This window comes from Dermacentor silvarum, chromosome 10, assembly GCF_013339745.2.
Source record: "Dermacentor silvarum isolate Dsil-2018 chromosome 10, BIME_Dsil_1.4, whole genome shotgun sequence".
Lineage (NCBI taxonomy): Eukaryota > Metazoa > Arthropoda > Arachnida > Ixodida > Ixodidae > Dermacentor > Dermacentor silvarum.
The window spans coordinates 110,347,925-110,374,153 of NC_051163.1; the positions used below are offsets into that span (position 1 = coordinate 110,347,925).

A 26,229-nucleotide genomic window follows, 5' to 3' on the forward strand; every position below is an offset into this window, starting at 1 on the left:
ATAAATAAAGCAACTCAATACAAGCAGCTGTCGCACCCTTTTTATTCACATGTCCTAAGCCCTCAGTAGGGGGGCTCACGGAATTCGAACGTCACTTCCTTGCCAGTCAGCTTCTTGTACACGGCCGCAAAGGTGTCCGTCTGCAAGAACAAGAATGCAGTAGGTTACCACATGCAATGCAAGCGAAATACACATCTCTTTGCACAGGCATGGCCATCAGAAAAAAATTAGAGTGACTTTGGAAATAAGAATCACAGAGAGTCATTTTCCAGGAAGTCTTTCATCACAATGGGCCATACGTGCACAAGATGGGGCACGTTAGAGATTATGCATGCAGTTATTTCCAACTAAAATGAATTCACATATACAAATGAAAAATATAGTTTTAAAAATTTAATCAAATTCCGAGGTCTTCAGTGTTAAAACCACAATACAATCATGAGGCACGCAGTAGCCTTAGCAGTGGTGCTGTCGAAAACAGAGGGGAAAGGGGGGGGGGGAGCTCTTCAGCTAACTGTTGGCGCTCCACTCCCAATGCACCTGCGTTTGTCGAAAACGGCAGCTTGCAGCGTTTCACTGGCCGCCGACAGCAGATTATGCGTCGCAGTGACTTACAGTTGAGTCATTTTTCTTCCTTCATGCTTTTTTTTCTTCGTACAACCGTATGACGGAACTTGTAGATCTTCGCTCATATTTTAAACCATTTCTTATGTCAGTTGACGTGAGGCATTAGGTTGCTACTTTTGTCCACGCTTCGGAGCACAAAGTTACCAGTAACCGCAATAACGTACAGTTATCACTGTGCGCTGGCGATGTGAAGTGCTGCACTTTGTGTAAACAGACCCATGGTGGGAGTACCAACAGCTGTTAGAATGGCGTTCTTCTTTCGACTTTGTAACGGCTGCCGCCGTGTATCGCCCATAGCAGGGTTCGAGGCTCACACGCGCTCCTGTGTTCCAGCTCATACTGCTCACGACAGTACATGGAAACGTTCAGATGCACGGGTTTTCCATTCCCCACAATGTGTCAAGTGCTACAGCTACACCAACTAGTGTTCTTACAATGCCAGGAAAAAACGTTTAGATTTCTCGGCGCCTTTGGTTACAGGAAAAACAAGAATACAAAGTATCTCAATACCTGAATGCAATCAGGCAACCCAGGGAGCTGCTGCATGTGATGCAGCGAGTGGCAATGCTTAAAGCCCATTCGATAGTGCTTTCTCCCATTAACCCTTCACACACACTAGTGCACACTGTACACTTGACCACAAAATCTTAAGGACCACAGGATCTTAGAAAACATTGAATTTCCGAGCAGCCTGTAACATTAGCCAGTAAAACCATACATCACAATGTTTATTATGTTTTCCATATAACCTAGTCAAACTGAAAAAGCGAATAGCAGGTTTCATTGTGAGGCTGCGGAGCTATTCAGCATTTTCTCAGATCCCGTGCTCTGTAAACTTTTGTGGTTGACTACATGTGGTAACCTTCCCAAACGTTGGAACCACGCTAGCAAGACTGGTAGCATTCCGCTTGCCACTCAACCTTTACATAGCCCCTCTACGATTTCCAGCAAATGGACAGCGTGCAACCAGTGCATTCCTCTGGCTCCATCTGTGTTGTATCCTTTTCTGTATTCACACACTGAAGATCAAGCAACTTGCCAAACATGATGCGCGAGAATGAAAGAAGGGGGGGACTGTGACACAATCCTCCGGTATAGGAGAACGCAGGGAAGGAATTTTGCTTGCGGAGGCTAGACAGGGCAAGTGGCAAGAGTGTCCATGTCGGCAGTGAAGCTCGCCTTCTGACATCATGGGTTCCCGACACTTCAAACATTTCTATTTCTGCTAATAATGAACCAATTTGAAAAATTCGTGTGGTAGAACCTTGAAGGCAGTCGACTGTAGCACCTAGAAGACATGTAACCGTTTACAGCTTATAATGAAACTTCACTATGTGGCCTGGTGAGGGGTCCTATTAAGGAAGGCTGAGCAATTAACGATAACAGACCAGTGACTGAAGCCAGACGTTATCCAAACTTTTGACACCAAATTAAAGAAGCAATATTTCCTTAGCCTGTACTGTTTATGCTGTTGTAATATTTTGTTGCATGATGAAGGTTTGGGGATTGTGGAAGATTTTTGACCAAATCAGTTATTCCAGCTGTCCCATCTCTTCTCAATTTCACCACAGAGGTTGTATTGGAAGAGCTGTTTTGTTATATTTGTAGCAGTTTGGCGACAGTCTGTTACAGGTGCCTCACAGTGGCAGGCAGTCATCATTGATCAGATGCGGAATGTCATAGTAAATGTGATGGGTCGCCTCCAAAGCTGTGCTGCACTTGGAGCACATTTGGAAGTGGTTGCATTAAGTGGCATTTAAAGCCTCCCTTACCAAATTTAATAAAACTACACAATACTGTTCACATTTTAGTGCTAATTACAAGTATGCAATCATTTTTATAATATGCCAAGTAATTCTAAAGATAATTAGAAATAAATTACTATTGTTTCCAGGAACAATGACTACACATCAGAATATTGCTTTAAGCACAAAGCTCGTTACTCGGAAGCATAAGGTTCACAATGGCATGAATACCTTTTCAGTATAAAAAGTATTAAGTTATACTACAGCAAGTGTTGTGTTCAATAAGTAGCTAGCTCATTATTTAATGTGCAGCCAAGAAAAAAAAAATATAGAACCAATATACCCCTGTGTGTGTTATACATTTAGCTACATGCTGTAGTAAAAACCGCCATATTTATTCGAATCTAGGCAGACAGTTTTTTTAAATAATCATATACGAAACTCTAGGGTCGGTTCAGACTCGACGATTTTAAACAACACGCCAGTTTTTAACTGAAACTGATAAATATGGTGCATAGTTAGCGCCATCTACAAAAGTCAGTATCGCAGCCGTTACAAGCCACGACAGTAGCCAACTGCAGTACCCGAGCGACGTCGCCATTTTGACCTGTGTCGTATCGGTAGTATTGATATGGTGTAGTACTGGCGCACAGCGTGGCGTTATCGTAATGGTACCAAACAGGCACTATAGTGCCAGTTTCTAACGAATAGTTGTGCTAACAGTAGAGGCAATCTTCAAATGTTCAAGCCAGGCGGGACTTCGGCATCGATGAAAAAGACGTCCTTAATTGGAGGAGACCACGGGCGATGCTTTTTGCGTGCGCCGCAACGAGGATAGCATTTACCCAGGAACTTTGATCGAGCGCTCCTTCAAAAAGTGCAGCATCTTTAATGCGCTTGATGGTACTGAATATAATGCACTGTTAGAAGATGACAGCGATAAGGAAGATAGTGACGAGGTTAGCAGCGATGATGACATAGAATGAGCTCAGCATGTTCTTATTCAATAAATACTGTTTCATTTTGTGTGTCCGCTTTTTTGTTTGGCCTACATTCGAGGCAAGTTTTTTTTCTTTTTCTGGCTTCGGACTTTAGGAGTCGGCTTATACCCCTGTCAAGCGGGCAAGTTAAGTGCACTTACGGAAAGTGTCACTCTGTTTAAGTGCACTTTGCCAAATCTAAACGTAGCAAGTGGAGCGTCACTCGCAGAAGAGTGTACTCCGGTCGAAGTGCGTTCACGGAACGCACTTTGCTGGCCGAGTGCCTAGCCTCGCCGCCAGCGGTTTCAATGGTACAAATTGTAATGCATAAAAAAAGTACACAGAAGTTCATTTTAATGGTTGAACAGCTCTTGCGCACAAATAATAGCCTAAAACGCGCTCATATTCTGTTCTAGCAAGATCAAATGCCGCCTCGTCGCACGCCGCTATGCCGTTCTGGATTGGCTAGGCATTTTTTTTGGCCGGCATTGACTTGCCACACTCTTATAATAAAAAATATTTTCATTTTTTGTTGAAAAAACATAGATTAAGTTTGTTTTTATTAATAATACAACGTAAAACAATCACTTTTTAGAACCACTTTTCTTTTTAATCTACATCTTCACAAAACGTGCTCGTAGTCTGTCGCCATTTTTTTTACTGCGAGTGCGCTGTTTTCCCGTTTAGAACCGCGTAGCCTAAAGTGTCACTCAAGGTCCCGAAGTGCACTCTCCGTAAGTGCACTTAACTTGCCCGCTTGACAGGGGTATTAGAATCGGAGTCGGCCCCGCTTGACAGGGGTATTAGAATCGGAGTCAGCCTAGATTCGAGTAAATACGGTAGGACTCAGGTGCCCCGATAGCAGAGATGTCACTCCTGAAGGATTGCATGAAGCCCAAAATGCGGGCTTTGGAAAAATGAAAAAGGAACGAAGCTAATTTTTAATTTAGTAAAACAAAAATTATAGAAATATTCACATTGCTAGATGTTTAGTAGCCACCAGGGGTATAATCAGTTTGCCTAGAGCTCCATAGGAATCACGATTTCATACAGTAAATGCTGGGACGACAATTCATCAAAGAAAAACATTTCATTCCTAGCTGACCACCTCTGCTCTGTGCCAACACAGAAATGCCATTTGCAAGCGACACCCATAACTCAGGCGGCCAAGAAAAGCAAAGAATTCAAAGACTGAAGACAGTGTTGCAGCTTGTGTGCATGGGATTGTAAGCGCGTGGTGTGCGACAGTAATGGAGACTATAGATGGGCATCAGCTGCGTGGTGTACATGTGTAAACAAATACAGTCGAGTCCTCGCTACAACACCAATTTTCCCAATTCCCTGTCAGCTGCTCAGAAAGCAAAAAAAAAAAAAAAAGTTGCTTCAAAACGAGGGCGTTTTAATGGGCATTTCCATTTCAACGAACTTTCCAAGAACGAAACTGGGACTGAATTGAAATTGGAACTGCCGAGTAATCAAATTGGAAGGCCCTTCCAATGCTGTGATGATCGTATGTCCGCCTGAACGAGGTTTTCGCGAACGAAATCAAATTCAAAGTGCCAATTTAGGCCCCTGCAATCCATAGCCACGCGTGGTCATCACGTGCCTGCGCGAGACAGCAGGGGATTACCACAATCGCTGCCGTTTTCTGTGGTCTGTGTCCGGTTGAAATGGCTATGCCAATGAAGCGTAAATTTCTCTCTCTTGAGAAGGCACATATATGATCGCCGAGGCAGAAAGTGGAAGGCAAAGCATCGATTGCGATAGCAGATTATTAGACAGCGCTACGAACTAAACATAGTAGTTTTATCAGCCCGTATAAACTTGTTAACATTCGATTACTAACCTGTGCACGATGTCAGGCGCGCACAGGTTAACATGAAAATGAACGCATCTCGCTTAATGACCGCGGAAACTTGGTGTCATCCCGCTGGAGTGAGAAGGCACGGCAATAGCAGCGAGCGAATTGATTTCGCTTCACCGCGAACTAAATGTCGAAAGCACAGTGCACATGACTCTACCGGCATTAGTTGCACTTTGCCCACGTCACAGATCGCTTTGAAGATGAGGCTCGCACGGGCGCTCACTTTGCGCACGTCGCCGATTGCTTTCAAGATAGCGCCCCAGTGGCCGTGCTGCAGCGGCTGTTGTCAACAAGATGGTAACGTCTCGTCGTCTGGGGAAAATGACAATCCGCTAGACACTGACTCTGGCAACTGCTTTGAAAGTAATGGATCCTTTTCAACTCATCAGAAAAGTTATCAGAACCCACAACAATGTCATTGCGATGGCTCTTTTACCGGACTGTGAGATTCGCGTAATACCTTTGCTTGCCATGAAGCTTAAGAAATCCAGGCTGACCGACTTCTGGAAATAAAACTTCCGGTAAGCGCAAGCTTGCCGACTGTCATAAATATGCAGTGAAATCGTGATAATTCAAACTGCTTCATTGCGACGGTGCATAGGCCGTAAAATGAAAGTTTCGCGATCGGCCAGGCATGCGTGTTGGGTTAGGTGTCGGCCTCAATTTACAAAAATGCTGTAACAGCGGCGCAAAATGCATTCTCTCGTGAAGTTGACACTTCAACTGCCTTTGGTACGTCTCAACCTTTGCCCCCATGCCATCGCGAACATTTCCCGAACAACAGTTCTGGTTTCGTTCATGGCTTTGCCGTTTGGCGGCAAAGCCCGTGAACTGGTATATACATACCAATTTTGTGCCAACAAAGTTCCGCCACAACGAAATTTTTCACGTGTCATGTGAATTTTGTTGTAGCGGGACTCGACTGCATATGCGTTATGAAAGCAGTATTTGCCCTTTTTGCACAAAGAAATAAAAAATATTACAAACGGCCAGAAAATTTAGACCGCAATGGCTGACCCCCATGTAAGGGCTGTATCTCGTCAAGATTACGAAAAAAAGGTGCGGCTCTTGCACGAATATATGTATACGGTACTTGCGGCTGGCCATGCGTCTTCATAAGTGCGTAGTTGCCATCCATGATCGCGTTGATAGCCACCACTGTTTCGTCCACAGCATTTTTCCACAGCGTTTCGTCCATTCAGTCGAAAGATCTCGAAGATGAAGCGCACCGGCTACATCGCGATGGACGAACGATTTGTTGGCGACAAAATAATCGGGATGTGAGCGTGGTAGTGAAAAGCACCTCAGATGAAGAGGCATGCCGAGGCCTCGCTGCGAGGGCTATATAATCAGTCACAAGATGATAATTGCAGCTTCCGCATTGATCTTGTGCAAAATAGAAACATGAATTGCTAATTCAGTAAATAAAAGCGTGTTGACGTAGTAAGCATTTGTTCATTGATTTTTTCGATCCCGTGAAATCGGAATTGACGAGTTTTTACTGTACTCAAAGTAGAGTTGGCACTAATTCTAAGACCTCTTGTGATGAAATTTTATAATTGAGTGTCCCCGTGCGATCAGCACTGAAAACTCAAATTTTCTCGGCATGTCTTTGTTGTGATGCTGCCTTGTCTTATAATGATTGGCCCCAGTTTAGTTCACGTGTGTTGCACGTTGCCATCAAAGTAGCCTGCCCCGAACACTACCATTTGCCCTACACATGTTGCGCGCTAAACCTAGCCTATTTATTGAAGGGGGGGACGGCTCCTGGCACTTTATGGAGCTCAACAGGGTTCCCTGGGACCAGCATGCTTGAGAACCCGTGCTATAATGATCCATTACAGTGCAGCAGAAGCTGGAGATCAGCGTCGCTGAAAAAAGTGGTCGCAGTTTCACCTGAAAGGCGAAGCATGAATTGCAATAGCAAATTTGTAGAGAGCTATACGGAGTAATGATAGTAGCTTTATCAGCTGTACAAACTTGGACATGCAGCAGCACCGGCAACACACAGAACTAATGTCGACGCCGTCGGCGTTTTGCCCACGTTCGCACAAAATGCGTGCGGCATTGCTGACTGTTGCCGGAGCCTCTGATATAAATAGGCACTTGGTGCCGCAGCTAAACGTCACCTCCCTTAACCCCCCCCCCCCCCCCGCCCACGGCCTTACGCGCGTCGGAAGAAGGCGCGTTTGCTCTACATATATGGTGATTGTAAAGAAGGAAAGAGACGTCTACTTCTGCAGCCCTTAAGGAAGCCCGGCGCAGAACGCGCGTTTGTTCTCCGCCGTGGGTTCACTCCCCAGTGAAAGAACGCGTCCCTCGCGCCCTTTCGCTCGCACATACAGCGTTCGGCGGCGCGCGGCGACGATTTCATCTTCATTAACGTCATACGGAACCTCACGGCAACGCCGACGGCAGAAATCTGCTTTGGAGTGTCCATATAATTGCTATCGCAATAAAAGATGGGGAATAGAGCCGCTGGCCAAAGATTTCACTTAATAGGAGTACACTTACAGGACCTACAGCTTTTATTCAGACTTCAACGAGACGCAGCTCGTGTACCTATCCTTCCAGTAAAGTTATTCGCATATAAGAGAATAAGACGTGGAGCAAGACGGCCCTTTAATCAGTGATCCCCGTTTAAAGGCTACAGCAGACGACACTCGCATCCTTGACGCAAAGGTCGACCGCAGCAGGCCGCCTGCTGCCCAATCTTTTTTTTTTACATACTGTCTCCACATGTACTGTCAAACCTGGTTATATCAAACTAAAAACAACTTGCCTATCAGTTTGTTATACCGCAAAATTCGATATAAGCCTGCTAAAAATTGGATGTCATAAAAGCAGGTACCATTTACAAAAGCACTTTGCTGCCTGCAACAGCATGCACTTCTCCACATTACCTAAAGAGTCCGAGCAACTGAAGCCACAACCTTCCACATTCGCGCAGAAGTGCTGTACTACTGCGAGTGCACCAATCACCTTGGAGCATGTGGACAAAAGATTGTTGCTGCATTCTTCATTGCGACCGCATTCACTTGTGCTTAGTACGGTGTTGGCAATGTAGTCTTCACTTTCGGGCTCTTCCGTGGTCGTGACACCATGATCCGCACTCACACTCGTTGACTGCCCATCCGTCAACAGTTTACGGAAGTTCCGACAGCTCACTCCAAACTTCGGCCAACACCAGCAATGGCTTCATTGACTCATCCGAATTTTCAGTCATCACCGGGCACGTGGAAGTCTACAAGTAGGCACACTTTGCTACCTTCACCAACCAAATCATTGTTCCACAATGACAGCCACTTTTTTTAAAAAGCTCCTCAGTCATCCACACTTTTCTGGTTGATCTGTAGGTTTCTGGAAGCGACAGTGCATTCCGAAGGCACCGCGACGACTTGCTTTTGCCTGTAAGCAGGGGCCGAAGCATTTCTTATTTGGCCAAATTGGTTGCCAACTGCACGGATACAAAAGCCTTGTTCACTTTGCTGCCATGAGATGTGTCGCCCCAACAAGCGTCTTATTTGGAAGCCGAAATAGAGCAGTTTCATTGGCATTGAAGATGTCTTGGGGTTCATAGCTTGCTGTATTATTCTTGTATCCATTTATCCACACTGTGAAAGTCCAAAAGTTGGCTTTCGTCAGTAACTGCTTTGCAATCTCGTGCCGTTCTTTGAATTGCTGTAGCCAACCGGAGCCACCTCGAAAATCCTCCCTGCCAAGGAGGAAAGCCATGTCCTTGGCTTTTTGGTCGATCACGAAGCCGGACACCGGGATGCTGCGTGACCAAACGTTAACGAACCACTTGTACGCAGCCGCCTTGACGTCTTCATACACAGCTGCGTGTATGCGTCGAGCACTGCGTCTTGTCCGTTACAGCTCTAACCTCCACCTTATTCTTCCAAAATTGTGCTCTCATTGCTCCTTGGAATCCTGTGCGTTGCAGTGACGTTTCAACGTGCTAAGGCTCGATTTAAGAGTTTCAGCTTCACGGCAAAAGGCCAATTCTGCCACTTCGCGCCAGCTATCACAGCAACACTGCGGAAGAAGGCCCACAAGGCGTAAACACAATGAACGAGAAAAGCAATGAGAGAACTAGCACTTGCACGACAAGAGCACAAGATCCTTTGATTGGCTGTCTGAGTAAGCATTGCGGACGAGCCAGGATCATTTATGCTGAGGGGTGTCGGCAGCTTGCCCTATGCAGCACAATCACGGTAGGGAGAGTGTGCTGCCGGGTTTGCCCTTTGCTGCGAGGGCACTTCTGCGCCAATGGACATCCGATATATCAGGAGTTGCGGCTATTTTTGTTCAATGTAAGCGTAATTTTTGCTGTATATTCTTATTGCAAATATACAGTATTCAGAAATTGTTCGATAGGTACTATAATTCGATGTACACGCGTTCGATATACAGTGCAACCTCGATGATACGATCACAGGTAATACGAATTTTTCTGCGGTCCCGGCCGAGCCCCATTACTTTGCAACCTGCTAGAAAACGGTTGTTACGAATCTATTTTCGACCCGCGTCGTTTGATACGAATAAATGCCGCCCCACCGACGGCCGCGAAAGAGAACAGCGCGCAGTCACGCACTTTCTCCCTTTCTCTTTTGGTGCGGAGGCGCGAATGAGCGCGAAGAGTTCGAAGCGGTGGCGCTTTTGTTGCTTTTACTCCTTTTCCGCGTGCCATCGGGCGGAGTGGCTGCTGTGCTTCGGGCCGCATTCTTTTTTTGCGCCATTTTGCCTAGTCGCAGCGAGCTATGTCTACCGAGATACGATCTCAGCTGATTCGCACGGCTGTACGCCGAGGCGCGGGAGCTTCCGTCGGCGCGTCTTCAGTCGGCTGCGTTATCGGTGCCGATGGCTCAGGGCGATTGTGGGTTTCGCTGCTGAAGTCACACGGTGCAAGAAAGCGCGGCACGTAATCCACGGTGCAAGGTTGCGCTCGTTCAGTCGGGTGCGCCTCCGCTTCTCCCGCTAATCGCCGTATTTTTCCTGCCGTAGGAGCGCTTCCGTATTCCGAAGGCGTGCTTCGTCCAAAGTTTATTCGCCAACGAGCGACGATCCATCACTAACCTGGGAGTTCTCAGTAATCCGAATTCTGTGTGTCCAATGAAGACGCCGGCACGGTTTACGAAGCAGACAACTGCGGTTGCCATCTTGCCCCTGCCACAGCAGCAACCAATGGAGACGCCTTTCAGCACGGCAGCCAATCGGAGGCCCGCTTTTATCGGAGGGCCCGTGTGACTACCTATCGCAGACCCGTGCTTCTTTGGTGTTTGTGCGTTTGTCACAAGTTGGTGACGACGGACGAATTGAGAAGCGGAACGGCGAAACTTTGAGCTTTCTAACGATACCAAGATTGTCGGCGCTCGGTGGCGGGAAATACAAGATATGGCTCTGTGAACTGCGGGGATTTTGCGCGATTTAAAGCTGTTTTCTCGCCCTGCGCACTGACGAATTAAACTTTTTCGGGCACTTTCAGTGCGTTTTCAGCCAAACCATTTTGATGCAGCGTAGATTAGGCGTTGCAGATACCCAAACGCGTGGTTTTCAAAAATCGATTTTTCTCGCGATTTTCGCGATCTGATCCCCGCGTCCCTCCTTAATTTAGCTAGTTTTAATTGTGTTTCGATGATACGAATTTCGGCTAATACGAATATTTTTCGTGACCCGTGAGATTCGTATCATTGAGATTCCACTGTAGTCGGGTTTGACTGTATTACCAACTTACTTTGCAGACTTTTCTGCTTGTTTCTATACACATTGTGCCGCTTTTGCATCTTGTAAATTTTGTAGCCTTTCCACCCCTGATGTAAAACCCCGCTAGTTTGGATATTCGATGTGTCATGAGTAAATAAATTATGCCCGTGTGTCAAGTTTCAAAGCAACTTGAAAACCACATTGTTCCTCGGTGTGTGCTATGCAAGCAGATCAGGTGCCGACTGCAATCCGATGTGCAGCGAGCACACATACCTTGTGTTCAATGTTCGTCTGCTGGCTGCGTTCGAGGTGCACCTTGATGAGCCGGCTTCCGTCTAGGCGCACACGCACCCTCTTGCCGACAATCTCGGCCGGGAAGACCAGGTCTTCAAGCAGGGCGTCGTGCACAGCAGTCAGGGTGCGCGAGCGTGGCCGCTTCTGGCGCTGACGCGTCTTACGGGTTGGCTTGGGCAGGATGTTGCGCTTGGCCAGAAAGACCACGTACTGGCCGCTGTACTTCTTCTCCAGCTCTCGTACCAGTCGTGCCTGGATGCGCTGGTAAGCCTTCAGCTGGGGCACTGGCACGTAGATCAGAATGGCCTGCGTGCACGCAAAAAGAGAGACAAGGGTGTAAGACAGACAGCTTTATGCCCAAGTAGTGGAATGCATCTGTTACTTGGTGCCACCTAGTGTTATAAAAAGAGGGGGGGGGGGGGGGTCTAACAAAAGACAATATTAATGTTACATGTTAACACTTTGCGAGTGCAAAACACAAATGCGGGCTACTATAACTGCTAAAAAGAAGAAAATACACTTTCTTGTGCACAGGTGAACTTTCCACCAACCTTCCAGGTGGACTACTCAACCACCACCTTGATTGGACAAGAAAAACAGCCTCAGGCAGTGGGGCACCGACGGGGGAAGGGGGTTGTAACCCCCCCCCCCCTGAGGTCGACTTAACCCCCCCTTTTGTTTGACCCTTTTTCTTTCCTTGCGCATTTGAGTACTGCACCTAAGATGTAAGACGTCAATCGTCTGCACACTTGCAAAAAGTGCATTTTTTGACAATTTCCGTGAAGAAATTGAAATTAATGCTGTTTAGATGGTATTGGCACCCCCCCCCCCCCCCCGCATATATCCTGGGTGCGCTACTGGCCTCAGGCTGTACTCCTGAATAACCACTTTCAAGTTTACTTTCGGTTCCCACGACACTGCAAATATTACAATGCAATGAAAAGTGTATGGGCTGATATAATACAGATGTCTTCAGAGTTCCACAGGCTCTGGTTAATCCAACATCAGTGGCGAATTTGCAAGCTGGGAATCCTCCCCACTGACAGCGTGGCACTGCCAGTGGGGAGAATTCATCTATCTTGAAACTGAAAACCTTGGGCAGGCTATCTACAGCACATATCTCAAAACAGATGCTGAAAGTTGGTGAGCAAAGCGTGGCCAATGGTTTTTGCACATTTTACAGAAATGAATAACACAACTGCAGAATGGAACAGCTCAACAATGAAACGACCGTTGTCTTGCTGTCAGACTAAACAGAGCACTCATGCAAAATGCGCCATGCATGCCACCGCAGCCTTCAGAAAAAAATTAGAGTGCATAACGTGTTTGCGATCAGCGCTTCATCACTCGTCACGTTTGTTCATCACTAGACTGCGAGCAGCATCACAAGGTTTTGTGTCTCATGTTTGAAACAACTGGAAATGTCGCTACCTAACAGCTATGGAGCAGCGTGAACAAAAAGCGTTCAGATCGGGTTAGTAACACCTTGCCGTAGACTTCGACAAACTTGGCCAGTGCAGCTTGGACCGCTAAAGCCCGTTTCACATGGTGCGATACTGCATGTGCGTTTTTCGCAGCTACCATTTCCGCAGATGCGAAATTCGCAATCCCGTTTCACATGGATCTACGGCAGCTGCGTGTTTCGCATACTCGTTAAGCATTCGGACTGGCGAAGACGTATGAGCGAGCCGCCTCCCATTGGTTATCTGTTTCCACCGCTGCAGTGGCTACCACCGCATCTGCGTTTTTCGCAGGGAAGTTCAGCACGCCGAACATCGAAAAAACGCACGCACAAAGGGTCCGGCGGCCTGTTTTACGCAGCTGCGAATTCGCAGGCAAAATCGCACCATGTGAAACGGGCTTAAGACAGTTTGAAGACCCTAAGTATTGGAAGGCACTTCTGCTACTTGATGCCACCTCACGTTGACAAAAAGCTAGGAAAAGCAAACATCAACGTTATATTTTAACACCTTGCATGTGTGACCAAAAAGAGAACACTATGTGGCTTATTTTAAGTGCTAAACAAATCCAGACTGCTTTCTTGGGCGCACGTGAACTTTCCGTCAACTTTCCATGCAGGCCACTCGGCCACCACCTTGTATGAACAAGAAAAATAGCCTCGGGCTGTACTCCTGGACAATCACTTTCAAGTATACATTCAGTTTGCCAGATTGCATGCCTAGCCCCGATCTGAACAGCAGCAATGAGTGAGGAAATTGTTGGCACAATGCCAAGCACGTTTTCTTGGCACACCACCAGAAATGCTGACCACAGCCTTAAAGTTGGGGTACCATTGTGCCGCACAAACCGACCGGTACGACAACTCATTCATCCCTAGGACAAGCACGGACTGGAATCGCCTTTCCGCATCAGTCGCACTCATCACCCACTCTACCAACGTCAAGACCGCTGTTCAGAATGCCTTTTGTTAATTTTTGTTTGTATTTCTTACTGCATTATTTTTTGTTTTTGACTCCACTCCTTTCTGTAATGCCTTCGGGCCTTGAAAGTATGTGAAATTAAATAAATGCTATCGTCCATATGTGCCGATGCATCTGGTAGTATTCCTAAGTGACTGCCCGGAATACCATCCCTTCATCGTTTTCAACATTGATGCTGTCTTCACAAAGACAATTTTTTCCTAAAACCCTCCATATTCCCCTGAATTGGAATGAGACTTAAGATGGCCACTGCCTGCTGAGGCATCTATCCATCTACAGCGAGTATTGGAACACAATCATGAGCTTGTTACGTCTGCTGCCAAACAAAACTCTCATCTAGCAATCTTCAGTTATCTGTTTTCCACCAGCCAACTCCATCCCAACTATAGACAGCTTGCACATGACATCACAGACCGTGATGGTTCACTGATATGGCGTCTAGGATTACATCTCTTATGTTCCTTGCTGAAGGTAGCCTGCTTCCATGGAGGAAGGAAAACTCGGCAAAGGTTCCAGCCCTACCAGCTGTGTTGGTGCCGTGCTAGATGCCAACAGACGCAGCTACCCACCACGCTGGTTCACTAAAATGATGCCCAGAATGACTTCAGTGCAAGCCATCTACATACTCGAAGACAACATTTAGGCGAAGGGAAATCTTGGGCGGAAAGCGTGCACACGTAAAGGAGCTCATGAAAACTCACATTTTCATTCGTGTTAATTTAAGCTGGGTAATAAAACCTAAACATCTTATTCACAACAGCAAAATAAGTGAAATTACGCTACTGGGTGGTTTGTGTATAGGCAAATTCAAAACTATTGCATGTGGAAGCTACGTCGATTCAGTATCTCTTCCGAGAAAGCAACAGCGCTGTCAAATGCTCTACCCTTGTCACAGAAAATTCTCCACAAGTGTAAGCATGAAACACCAAACTGCCACCTTATTGTTATGTCTATTCATTCCATTGCTTGCATGGTCCACAGCCCCATTTCACATTGCTGTCTTTTTCAAATTTGACCCCACAGCTTAGGAGTGGCAGAAAGCCTTGAGGGCATGCTGTCAAACATATACCACATGTTCTACTTACGGCCGGAGGCAGGGCCTACAACTGCTGCCAGTACTGACAAATCAGCTGACGTGTAACTGCTTGTAGGTATTGTTAGGATATTGTGTAATAGGTGAATGACCAGTATAAGCACTACGAGTATAAGCATCTGCATTAACACATGGTGGCGACAGATGCTATATAGCTGGTTATCTTTCCGTTGTATTATATTCCAGCCCTTAAGATCCCCTGCTCAAGGTACAAGGCAATATATGACATTTTTGAGATCTGAGTTTTACAGTTCATGAAAAGTTCATAGGCTGGTATAATACAAATGTGTTCAGAGTTCTGTGAGCTTTTGATAATCTATCGGTGACATTTTACAAGCTGGAAATTGTGCCCACTGGCAGCGACCGCCATGCAAATCTCACTTGCCATTTCTACAACGAAAAATCTTATGGCAGGCTACCTACATAATCTATGTCTATACGGATGTTGCAAGTTAGCAAAGCGTACTCAATCGTTTCTGCACCTTTTTCACAAGCGAGTAACAACTGCAGAGTGGAACAGCTCACAATGAAACGGCCGGCGTATTACTGTCAGACAAACCGAGCACTCATGCAAAATCCGCCCCGCATTCCACCGCAGCCTTCAGAAAAAAATTAGAGTGCATAACGTGTTTGCGATCAGCACTGCATCACTCGTCACGTGGTTCATCACTAGGCTGCAAGCGGCATAGCAGGAATTCATTCCTGAAGTTTGAAACGCCAGTTACCAGCTACGGAGCGATCGGAACAAAATTGGAGTGCAGATCGGGTCAGAGTTACCAGCTACGGAGCGATCGGAACAAAATTGGAGTGCAGATCGGGTCAGTTTACCTTTTTGCCGTTGACTTCGACAAGCTTGGCCTCAACGATGTGCAGCTCTCGGAGCTGAGCCTTTAGGTCACTGTTCATTTCCAGTTCGAGGAGGGTCTGCGTGAGACAGGTTACAAGAGCGCTGAGGCACCGACATCAAACTGCACCAATCTCCAAAGGCCGCAAACGTTTGTCTGCGTCTTACCTGTGAAATACCCGCCTCGAACGGGTCCACCTTCTCGCCCTGAGGCTTTATAATCTTCACGTTTTGCGAATACATCTGTAAGCAGCAAGGCAAAGCAGGGTTCAGTCATCGCAGCACCAGCTATGTGATTGGAAGCGACGTCACGCGAGCGCAATGTCACAAATATTGCAGCCTGTCAACGACATTAGTAGGCTGCACACTGGCGTGGCCGAGATGCAGCTAAAGTAATATATCCGGCAGCATTTTTAAGAAGCCCAAATGCATTGTTTGAGCCGGCCACCGACACGGCGCGGTTTGCCAATGCACGCACCTTGATGGTCAATCTGCTATCATCAAAGGAAATATTGCTTGGGTATAGCTTTACTGCTGTAAATACAACAAAGCTACTTCTATGCTGTCTAAATAAATGAAAATTTACTCGTTTACTTCACCAATTATGCTAAAATTGAACAGTTTGAAACATAAGGAACACAAATGCATACACTACCTTGGGCGCTTGCGCCGGAAAAGGAAGTGGACAAGTTTAACTGTTAGGATCGACACAAACTTTAGTAAAATATACTGCAACGCAGATGGCGCTACAAGTGTGTTACAAATTTGCTACTTGTTTGAGTTTGCCGCAGGGCGCCGCTAGTTGCCACAATGATACGAGCATACAACATAAGAGCAGCACTACACGACAAACAACGCCCCGATGTGTGACGTCATCGAGGGGTGCGCCGTGCACGTGACTTGCATGACGTCAGTGCAGCCCCGTCGTAAATTTGTGGCGTCGTATGAGTAAACACGCCTTGTCTGGCACGCAATCGTGGGCGTTTCGCGGAAAGTTTCCTTCGTTGTTGTTTGGCTGCGCACAATGGTGGCGACCAAAACAAAAATGGAAAGATATGCAAGAACACGTAAACGCATTGAACGCACGTTTTAGGGAGCTATTGCCCCCGCTGGTCATTACACAAAGACAGCGTCTAGCGCAATGGCGAGCTTTATTGCTGAAAAGTTAAAACCATTTTATTCCGCAATACAAACGCGCAATAATTGTTAAAGTCCGCACAATATTTCACATAAGTTTTTAGATACTAGTTGAATGCATGTTTTCGAACAACTCGAATGGGTCATGGGCTGCAATAAACTTGCAATATATACTGAAGCTCGCAGGACGATGCCACCACATTCGCGATTGTTTCAGGATTCTTTCAGCAGCATTACATGTACGAATACTGTACAGTAAAATACTGAGGAGATCGCACAGCATTCCCAACACAGGACGAGGGGCCAAAACGAGGAGTTTTTTTCCGCGCATTCACGCCGGGATGCCCAAAAGCGCGCCCCCAGCAACAGCGGAGAGACCACAAGAACCGCTGTTTATTCCAAGGAGCCTCCCCTCCGGTCGGTCAGCCGGGGAGCACGCAGTTCAGCAGCCGCCGCGCACGTGCTCAAATACACCCCAGACACGCTGCGATCACGTGCACGGCGGCCCGCCATTGGACGGCTCCGTCGAGCCCTCGGCCGCCAATTGGTCGGCTCAGGGCGCGGCCCCCCAAGCTCGACCTTAGAAAAGGGCTTCTCAACGCGCCGGCCGCTTTTTCCCGCTGCGGAACCCCTACGTGCGAGACGGACTCGAGCATAGTGCGTTGTGTTGGCCGAGAACAATTTTTTGTACTATTGTGGTGACTGCAGGCAGAACCTTTCCATGACACGTTTCGTGCAAACGCCTCCTCCGCACGAAGAAGAAGACTCTGTAAGTACAGACTGCAACCCACGGCGACTGCCAGCCGTCCCGTCATTTTTTTGGGGCTGTTTATCTGTCCTGCGCACACCCGAACTTGTGCTCTCACTGTGTTCCTCCGGTGGCCTAAGCTTTTTTTCTCTCACTTTTGCGGGTCTTTTCTCTGGAAAAGCAAAATACTTGCGCGCGCGCTGACTGGTGCAAATAAAAAGCCGCCCCCTTAGCTGGGGCGCGCCAATCTCGTGAAACACTGGCTCTCGGCGTGTCTTCCATCCCCTCTGGCGTATATATATTATCCGTTTTTGCTGTCCCGTGTTGTCCCCAGTCTTATTCGGACCGCCCGAAAGGTAAGAGGCCACAAGGCGCCGATCATCGTCTCCGCCACCGACCGAGCCAGTCAGCTGACGATCAGACTCCCGGAAATGCCACTGCAGGAACCCACTTCCGCGTTGCACGTCGCCCGCATATATAACCCGATATTGGTGTGCGCATTGTGTGTGTTATTATTTCGTTTTCACAGTGTGCTTGTGCTTTTGCTAGTTGCTCGCCTCGTTTGGGCCGCCAGAGTGATAACTGAAGCCAAGAGCGCCCTCCCTCGTTCCTGTGTGATAACGTGATAAGAGCACAACAGTCGCAACTGTCGTGTTTGCCTTTCAGCGGGAGCGGCCATGCTGCGCCGAAGCAGACGACGTGTGCTTCGCGCGATAAGTAGTGGGAGCTCGCAAAGTGCGGATAGGGGCTGAGATAAGCGGTGGAGTTGCGGGGAATTCTGATATCGCTACGTGCACGAGATCCGCCTAACGGAGTAAGCACACACCTTGTAGAAAAAAAAAAAAAGCATTATTCAGGAATTACGTGTTGCAAATGTTTCGAGCCTGTTTGAGATTAGTAGTGTGGGCTATAGTTTCGTTATTCGCTAAAGCTTGCCCACTCTCTGCCAGGCGTAATGTAACGAAACTCAAGATGTGTAAGTGTTGAAAAGAAACAGAAATTTACGTACTGTGTAAGGAAAGTTGCATTGGAGCGATTGCTAGAGCGCCAGGTCTGAATATGCGTTCGAAGCGAAAGGCAGTCAGTATGTTAATTTGGGCCTGCCGAAGTGCAGTATATCCAATTTGTTATAAGATCATGCAATATTGGGAAGTTTTTGGCGGAGAGGCAGAGTTCCTGGATACTATAAACAGTACATCAACCTTGATCTCTGCACTTAAGGTTCACTCAGTTGAGATACCACCATTTTCCAATAATTCTTGCCCTTTTAAATAGTTATTGTCGAAAACGTGCATATTAAGTGACAAAGCAAGGCATGTGTAGTGTGGACTACAGCCTATTCCCATTGTTGAAGACAAAAGTATCTAAGAAGATGCTTGAAAGTGTGTGATGTTATGTGTGCTTTGTGCTAGATGCTCATAACTGGAAGCATTACATCATTGCCAAACTTTATATTGCATCATAAAGCCTTCAAAGAGAGTTCTTGGCTGGCCTTTAGAGGTTGCGGACCTACATTTGATCACTTCAAGACTTTCATAGTAGGCAAGCTGTGTTTCTGCTACGTGTTTCCGCAGTATTTCTACATTGGTTGGCATTGTTGTGATCAAGTATACTTCCCATTAAAGTCTCTGCTGCACCGCTTGTCTCTAAGAAACTCCTGGTGTATTCTGGATAAGGTGTTGGTTGGCCCATCTGACTATATCAAGGTTGCAAGCCAGCACCAACATTTGGACACAAGTGCTTGAGTGCGATACCCATCCTGACACCATTCTTTGTTCTCGGACGAGTGTCGTTAATGCATAAATCTTGTGGTCGCAACTCTCAAAACACAAAGTTGTTCGAGTGACTCCTTTGCTTTGGCATTGGGCAGGCTTTCTTATTAAAGACAATGCCACAAAAAAAAAAGGCAAATGCTGGATGGGGGTGTTTGTGGTGGGAAGGGAGTGAGTATGTGTGTGTGCAGCGGGCGCGGGCATTCCAGGTACGACATGGTGCTCAAACAGTGAGCGACCATGGGTGTCTTTCAGATGGACAGCACAGCAGACGGCAGCAGCGGCGGCAACGTCGTCGCGCACCTGGCACGCGCCTGACTATTTCGCAGTGGAGACACTGCTCTCCATGAGCGGTCGAAGCAAGGAGGCGTCCGGGATGCCTCCTCCTCCGCCACCAGCTAGTGACCTCACGCCGCCAAACTCTGAAGACGAGCAGGAAGAGATGACCACACCTGTTCATCGCCAGCAAACCATGCCTGGCTCGTCGGAGCTGGCCAGGGTACGCCACACACAACCCCTCCTCTTCATCAGATGCACCATTCTGCTGCTGCAGCACGACGGGGGGGGGGGGCATAGCAGCAACCGCCGTGTCACATATACACTCATCCGTCACAAAAGACACCTGCTAGAGTACTTTGCCTCACTAGTTCCCGTGCGTTGCGATAGAAGCTGCAGTTGTAGTGAATCAGACACAAGCTATGTATAGGCAGGTGGCATGCGTGTAAACAAAGGATCAAAGTGCATGCAAAAAAAAAAAAGAGCAGACGGCTACGTTTACACTTTTCTTCACTGCTGTGAACAATGCTTCTTGCCGAGTAACTTTTAAAAGTTGTGCTTCATCTCTTAATCGCCTTCCGAAAAAGCTTTCGTTAGTATTTTGTTTTCCATGTGCTGAATGTGACGACAGCTCCGCTGGGTCTTTTGTGATGTCAGACGCTGCAGTTTGTTCATTGTGTTTCAAACGTAGCAGCTGCTCTACCTACAGAGTGGCACATTTTTAAGAGACTACAGCCAATGATAAGGGGGTTCTTGCATTTCAACAGTCAACTTCCCTGCACAGTTCCGAACTTCTGCTATAAAGCATGCAAAGTGGCCACAGAATTTTAGTACCGAACCCTAGTTTCGTACAATGGCCTGTCGTTTTGACATTATGGCTTCGAGGTTTATGTTTGGGTACTTGCATGCGTCTCAAATGATTTCATTACTGTCTGTCTGATAAGAGCAAGCTTCTAATGACAACAGTTATCTTTTGCAAGCTATGAGAGTTTATTGCCTTAGGTAGAATGCATTGGCAATATGTATTTACTTGATGTTTTCCATACATGTACGCACTAGCTTGGGCGCAGTACGCAACTGATGGGGCACAGTGCAGTAGGGTCACAAGGTCTTTCTCGGATAAAGAAATTCGCAGCACTTAGTTTTTACAAAAGTGAAAATTTGATTATAGTAAAATTGAATTTTAAATTTTCATTCTGATTATGCTATATCATCCAATTACCTTTTTCTTTCTTCTGGTGCTTCAGTTTGCTGTTATATGCAAGAGCGAGTGCAGCTTATGTAGCAGTTACATAACAGGTGGCCTTCTGTTGCACTACAGTGAATTGAAGGGAACGTGAAGGCCAGCTGATAAGAGTATACAGTTCACTGATAAGTGTGCAATAAGGGAGCCTGATATGTCTTTTCCAGCAAGTCATCTGGCTATTTTGCACTGTAACCTGTACAGGATTGATATGTAATGTAAGGCTTCCTTTTGCTCAATTCTAGTTCTTATCATGTGCCACTCATGACTGGCTGATCTTGGTGATGTAGGCGCAGCTTTGCTCGGACTACTGAAGTCTGAAAAGGTCTGGAGTTTTGTTTGACCATGCTTGGATGCTTCAGTTGCCTGTTTCATTGATAAAGGACTATATTGGGCAAACATGTTATCAGTAGCAGTACCTATACTTTTTTTTCTTCACAAAAGGTATGGTGGTGCCATCTGTGTGAGTGTAACTGCTACGCTAGGACAGGTGGTGCCACATTTCTTTCACTGCAGAAAGTCTGCATATTTTTCACATCACCATAGATAACTGGAATTGGATTCTGTATGAAACAGGCAAACCCTGCATCACAGGCGTGTTGTTAATCAAGATCCACCGAGAAATTTTAGTGCAAATGAGTCTGAGGTTTTGTCAGAGGAGAGAATAAGAAAAAGGATTAACTCAATATCTAGTGCCTTGGGCAGCTCTACGACAGCCCAGATATAAGATCCACCTATACCAGGACTGGCGCTAGATACAATATATCTCTCACACTGAGTTCAATACATTAGGCCACCTACCAGGCCTGGAAGTGGTTGGTGCACTTTTGGCCAGTGCCAACTACATCTGAGACTGGTGGCTCCCCCAAGTGGCTCACTGTCACAGGTAGCCATTGCTATAATGACCAGCATGTATCTAGTCTCGAAGCTTTTGATGCTTACTCTTTACTTTAGGTGCCTTATGACTGTGATCATTGCACCAATACTGAAAGTTGCGTGTCGCAGGACTGCAGCATTGCATAAAATTTGTCATGGCCAGAAACAAGTTCTTATGGCAGCAAGTCGAATAGGAATGAAAACTCTTGTTACTGTATGCATTCCTTGCCAAAATTCATGAGCTACAAACTTTTTTTAATCTGAGAGAAATCTTCTGTGACCACTTTATGTTAAAGCACACAAGGCTACTCAGGCCATCGCACCCACAAGCATTGCTTCCACTGGGCAAAAAAAAAAGGGGGAAATGCGCACTGGACGAAGCTGCTTTAAAATCAATGAAATTTTCTAGCAAATGAACAAGACAACTGACATTGATGCTGTAGATGTAAGTTTAGACCCAGCCATTGTCAATGTCTACACTTTTCATTAAGCAAGCTCAAGAATTATAACATACTGATACAATGCACATGGACATGTGCAGCATAAGTTGCTGCACATTTCTGTTGGGCCTCTTTCATGTGTGAAGTTGTGAAGCTTATAATTCCTGTAATCCAATAGCATGTCTTTTCCCCTCGCATTGGGAGGTTGGAATGACGCAGCATCTTGCTTGCAGCAGCTGGTTCATATTTCAGTAATGCGATATGTGTGGGCCAGATGAAACATGGAGCTTTTAGCTGTTCTGCACAACTTCAATTGCATTTCACATTAGTAGCAGTGTAGGAAACCATTGCTGCTGTTTTGCATGTGGCCATCATTGAAGCACCATCCATAAGCAGTTGACAGCTTAAGTAATGAACCACATGAAAACACAACATGAATCGTTTGTCTAAAATTTAGAGCACGTGATATAATTTTTTTCACTCGTAGCTTGGCTTCTTCAAAGGCACTTCAGTTATGTGCAGCCTGAAGATAACCTTGTCCTTCAATTGATAGAAAATAACAGCCATGAAGCTCTTCATGCCGCATCTTGTCAGCAGTGCTCAGCATATATGACTTCCCTGCTCACCTACCAACATGACACCCTGTTGCAGCTTACTAGAAGGAAATGTGGTGAAATGCATCATTCTCATGCTGGATGTAGCACTTTACTGGTAGCCAAATTTCCCTTCTAGTATTGTTAATACAAAACATTGTGCTCACTGTAACAAACTCGGTACAGGCTATGTTGTCTCTAAGGTACAGTCGGCGACAAAAGTTTACAGGACAAAAGACGTGCAAAAATGCCAGTTCCCGCGAAGCCAGGGCACTCGGCTCAGAATTCAAAGTTTAAGCCTGTAGTAGCTTGTGTGATTGACTAAGTGATCCATTAGAGCCATAATTCACTCTCATTGAGAACCTATATCTCGTAAACATTTGTGCTATAATGCACAGACCTCCAGCTCAGTGTGGCATGCATTGTGCAAAGGCAAAGGGCTATAATCACTTGGCAATGACATATGGCACTTCTCACCACTGATAGCTTATTCTGGAACTTGTTGCATCTGAAAGCAAATGTTTAGAAAAAATCTGCTTAGGCTGCAGAGGCAAGTATAAAGGGTATGAAAAGCAACTATGGGGAGATAAAAAAAGAATGAGAAGGTCGTTCTACCCCTTTGTAAAAGGTAACCCACCTTTTTCCAAGGTTGTGGAATGCTACCAGTAGAGTTCTTGCTGAACACATTTGGTCATCATTTAATAATGGGCCGAGAATAGAGAAGGCTTGTTGTAGAATAAGTCCAGTATTCCGAACATGGCTACAGATACTCAACAGATAGCCTCCATAAAAAGTTCGCCTATGTGTTGGGGCCTACTCGTCTTCAAAGATGCATGTAGTGCTGCAAGGACAGACGCGAGGCTGTCTGCGTGCCTTGTTACTGGTATCATGTGGAGGCCTTTGCATACACTGGGCCCGCATATGCTGCTGATTAGTTTGCATTTCTCAGGATTTCCTAAATTTTACACACCTGCCTCCTACCCAGAGTTTGCAAGCAACTATGTGGGCATCCAGCTTATGTATGTCAACTACTGACATATGGGGCAATCACTTGGACCGTGCAATGAGCGATGGAACGAAAAATGTTAGGCATAATGTTAGAGACTGGAAGGCAGCAGTGTCGATTAAAGAGAAAACGGGGGTTGCCAATGTTTTAGTGGACATCATGAGCGAAAAAAATGGAGCTGGGCAAGACGTGCAATCATAGGGTGGATAACCGATTGTCTGTAGAGTTGCAGAATGGGTGCCAAGGGAAGGGAAGCACAGTCGAGGGCGGCAGAGAATTGAAATAAATTGAAATTAAGATATTTGCTTGTTCAAGATAGTGTTAGCTGGGGCAAGACGGGGGCAATTGTAGATAGCTGGGAAAGGCCTTTGTCCTGAAGTGGGCATCAAGATAGGCTGATGATAATGATGTGGACATCATATAAGTAAGTGCCATGGTCAATGTCCTTTTCAAAGTCGGATGTTGAAGTTTGAGTTGCAGCACAGTGCCACCACTCTCTGCTGCGAGGGTCATACGGCATTGCAGTTGAAGATTCCCACATGGTAAAGCTGATCTCATTTGGAGGCTTTTTGTAGCATTTTGCCATGTTCTGGAAACTGGTGGTAGCACAAAACTGATTAGTGGTAATGTGTACTGCAAGGGCCACACTCATGCTTCGCTGGGACAGCAAAGCACTGCTGGCTTTGACTATGTGCAACGAGCTGGTGGCATAATATAGGTGCTTTCCGTGGCACTGAGTAATCACTTGAAAAAGGGTTGGACGTCTAGTAACTCATCAGTACTACAGAATTACTTTTGGCCATTGAAGGAGCTGGTAGTCGCATACATCTCATAATTTGATATTGCATGGTTGTGAAAGTTTATAGCATAAGGACAGCAGCCACAGACATGAAAAAAACATTGTGCTTCGCTCAACACGCAAGACAAGCTTTGTGGCAGCAGTGCACTCAATTTTTGCTGTGTCACCAACCTCACACTGCTACTTTCACATGACCTTCATTCATTTCACCTCATCCTTCTATTGTGTGCTTGTCTGGCCATTCATTTTGTGTTGCTGTGCGGTGAGAGTGCAGTCTGCCCTTTTTTTTTCTCCTCCCTTACCAACAGCTCCTTCTGTCAGACAACCCAGTCACTTCGACAACAGTGACAAGCAGTCAGCGAACCTGCACTCCCGTTTCGGTGATCGTCCGTGCTCCACCTCGTACCAGCCCACCACCACCAGTCGTCGCACCGCCCGCTGCCATACGTCAAGAGCCGGCAAGGCCCATGGTAGCCATCGCTCCCAAGCCTCCTGCCACAACACTTCTCCCTGTGATGCACACCACTGCCGACGAAGCTCTCATGCAAACGGCACTCGTTCCGGTCGGGGCTGTTCAGCTTCTCGTTGCCCGCCCCGTCCAGGCCGCGTTGCTTGTCAATGCCGCCCCGGCTCCAGTGCCCGAAGAGCGCAGGCGCTCTTATGTGTGCAACTATGCCGGCTGTGGCAAGACGTACTTCAAAAGCTCCCATCTGAAGGCACACGTCCGCACGCACACAGGCGAGCGGCCATTCGGCTGCCAGTGGGCAGGCTGTGGGCGCCGATTCTCGCGTTCCGACGAGCTGTCGCGACATCGCCGGACGCACACGGGCGAGAAGCGCTTCTGCTGTCAGCTGTGCGATCGGCGCTTCATGCGCAGCGATCACTTGGCTAAGCACGTCAAGAGACACGGCAGCAGCAGGCGCGTGGCGTTGTGGCCACCAGTGCGATCGGTTTGAGATGGGCGATGGTGATAGTAGCTCCCGTTCCCACCACGTTGTGGGATTCTTCACAAAAACTAATGTGCCAGTTTTGAGCCGGGACAGCCAGACTGTGCTTGTGAGCTGCCTGGCTTGTGATGAACCATGCCAGCACGCTGCACGCAAGTTGCCAATGAAGGCAGTTGCACAAGAGAGAAGCAGACCTCAGGGCCATCTCCAGACCGAACCCGGAGTCTGAACACACAGTGTGCCAAAAAAGCGCAATATTCTGGCACGAAAGCTGAGGAACCTCAAGACGAGGCATGAGAAGGTGATGAAGTGTTTCCCACTCAAGGAAGCAAGCTTTTAATGTTGATATGCTCCTGCTGCTTTTAGCCCAGGTGGCTGAGGCAGCACTGTTCATTGTGTATATATACTTGTACAAAGACATTTTGACAAGAGATATATATATATATAATTTATAAATAAATGCCAAAGGGTGCTGGTCTCCCTTTGTGTTCCATTGCAAACACAACACTATTCCTTCAATGCGGGCAGAAGGTAAGCCATGGCACATAGCAGCGAGTCTGACAAGTTAAGTGCTTCTTCATCAATTGGTGAAGTGTGCTTTGTACAGCACTTAGTTGAAAAACACGAATGAATGAGTAAGTTGGCGGTTGTGATCTGTTTCAGCTCTTTTCACAGACATTGGCTACTATTTGGAAACTGCATCTCAGAATTTGCTTTTACAACTATATTGCTGAAGGTTTTAGAGCTGCGACTGCATGTGCACTTGATACATTGGTCATTGTACAGAAGAAACAAGAC

The 26,229-nt window shown here is 46.7% G+C and overlaps 2 protein-coding genes across 3 annotated transcripts; one reads left to right on the forward strand and one right to left on the reverse strand.

The window, feature by feature from the left end:
* Positions 1 to 18: 18 nt before the first annotated feature.
* Positions 19 to 16,273, reverse strand: LOC119466464 (40S ribosomal protein S7-like). 2 transcript variants are annotated; one of them, XM_037726978.2, is made up of 5 exons: positions 16,250 to 16,273; positions 15,763 to 15,837; positions 15,579 to 15,674; positions 11,196 to 11,522; positions 19 to 140 (listed from the first exon to the last, which is right to left on the reverse strand). In XM_037726978.2, exons 2-5 carry the CDS (start codon positions 15,835 to 15,837, stop codon positions 63 to 65), a joined length of 576 nt encoding a protein of 191 aa, XP_037582906.1. In that variant the 5' UTR covers positions 16,250 to 16,273; the 3' UTR covers positions 19 to 62. The 2 variants fall into 2 exon arrangements, with proteins under 2 accessions (XP_037582906.1, XP_049513494.1); XM_049657537.1 differs by lacking the exon at positions 16,250 to 16,273 and adding an exon at positions 16,073 to 16,097.
* A 3,123-nt stretch (positions 16,274 to 19,396) lies between these two features.
* Positions 19,397 to 25,909, forward strand: LOC119466463 (Krueppel-like factor 11). Its single transcript, XM_037726976.2, has 3 exons — positions 19,397 to 19,422; positions 19,507 to 19,750; positions 24,793 to 25,909. Exons 1-3 carry the CDS (start codon positions 19,397 to 19,399, stop codon positions 25,438 to 25,440), a joined length of 918 nt encoding a protein of 305 aa, XP_037582904.2. The 3' UTR covers positions 25,441 to 25,909.
* The last annotated feature ends 320 nt before the right edge of the window (positions 25,910 to 26,229 follow it).

Excerpts from the sequence above, each read along its gene's own strand:
- LOC119466464 (XM_037726978.2), bottom strand. The coding sequence starts at position 15,837 with ATGTATTCGCAAAACGTGAAGATTATAAAGCCTCAGGGCGAGAAGGTG. Across the intron at positions 15,675-15,762 it reads TCGAGGCGGGTATTTCACAG|ACCCTCCTCGAACTGGAAAT; the intron begins GTAAGACGCAGA and ends TGTCTCACGCAG. Across the intron at positions 11,523-15,578 it reads TCGAAGTCAACGGCAAAAAG|GCCATTCTGATCTACGTGCC; the intron begins GTAAACTGACCC and ends GCGTGCACGCAG.
- LOC119466463 (XM_037726976.2), top strand. The coding sequence starts at position 19,397 with ATGGGGGTGTTTGTGGTGGGAAGGGA. Across the intron at positions 19,423-19,506 it reads GTGTTTGTGGTGGGAAGGGA|ATGGACAGCACAGCAGACGG; the intron begins GTGAGTATGTGT and ends GGTGTCTTTCAG. Across the intron at positions 19,751-24,792 it reads GCTCGTCGGAGCTGGCCAGG|CTCCTTCTGTCAGACAACCC; the intron begins GTACGCCACACA and ends CCTTACCAACAG.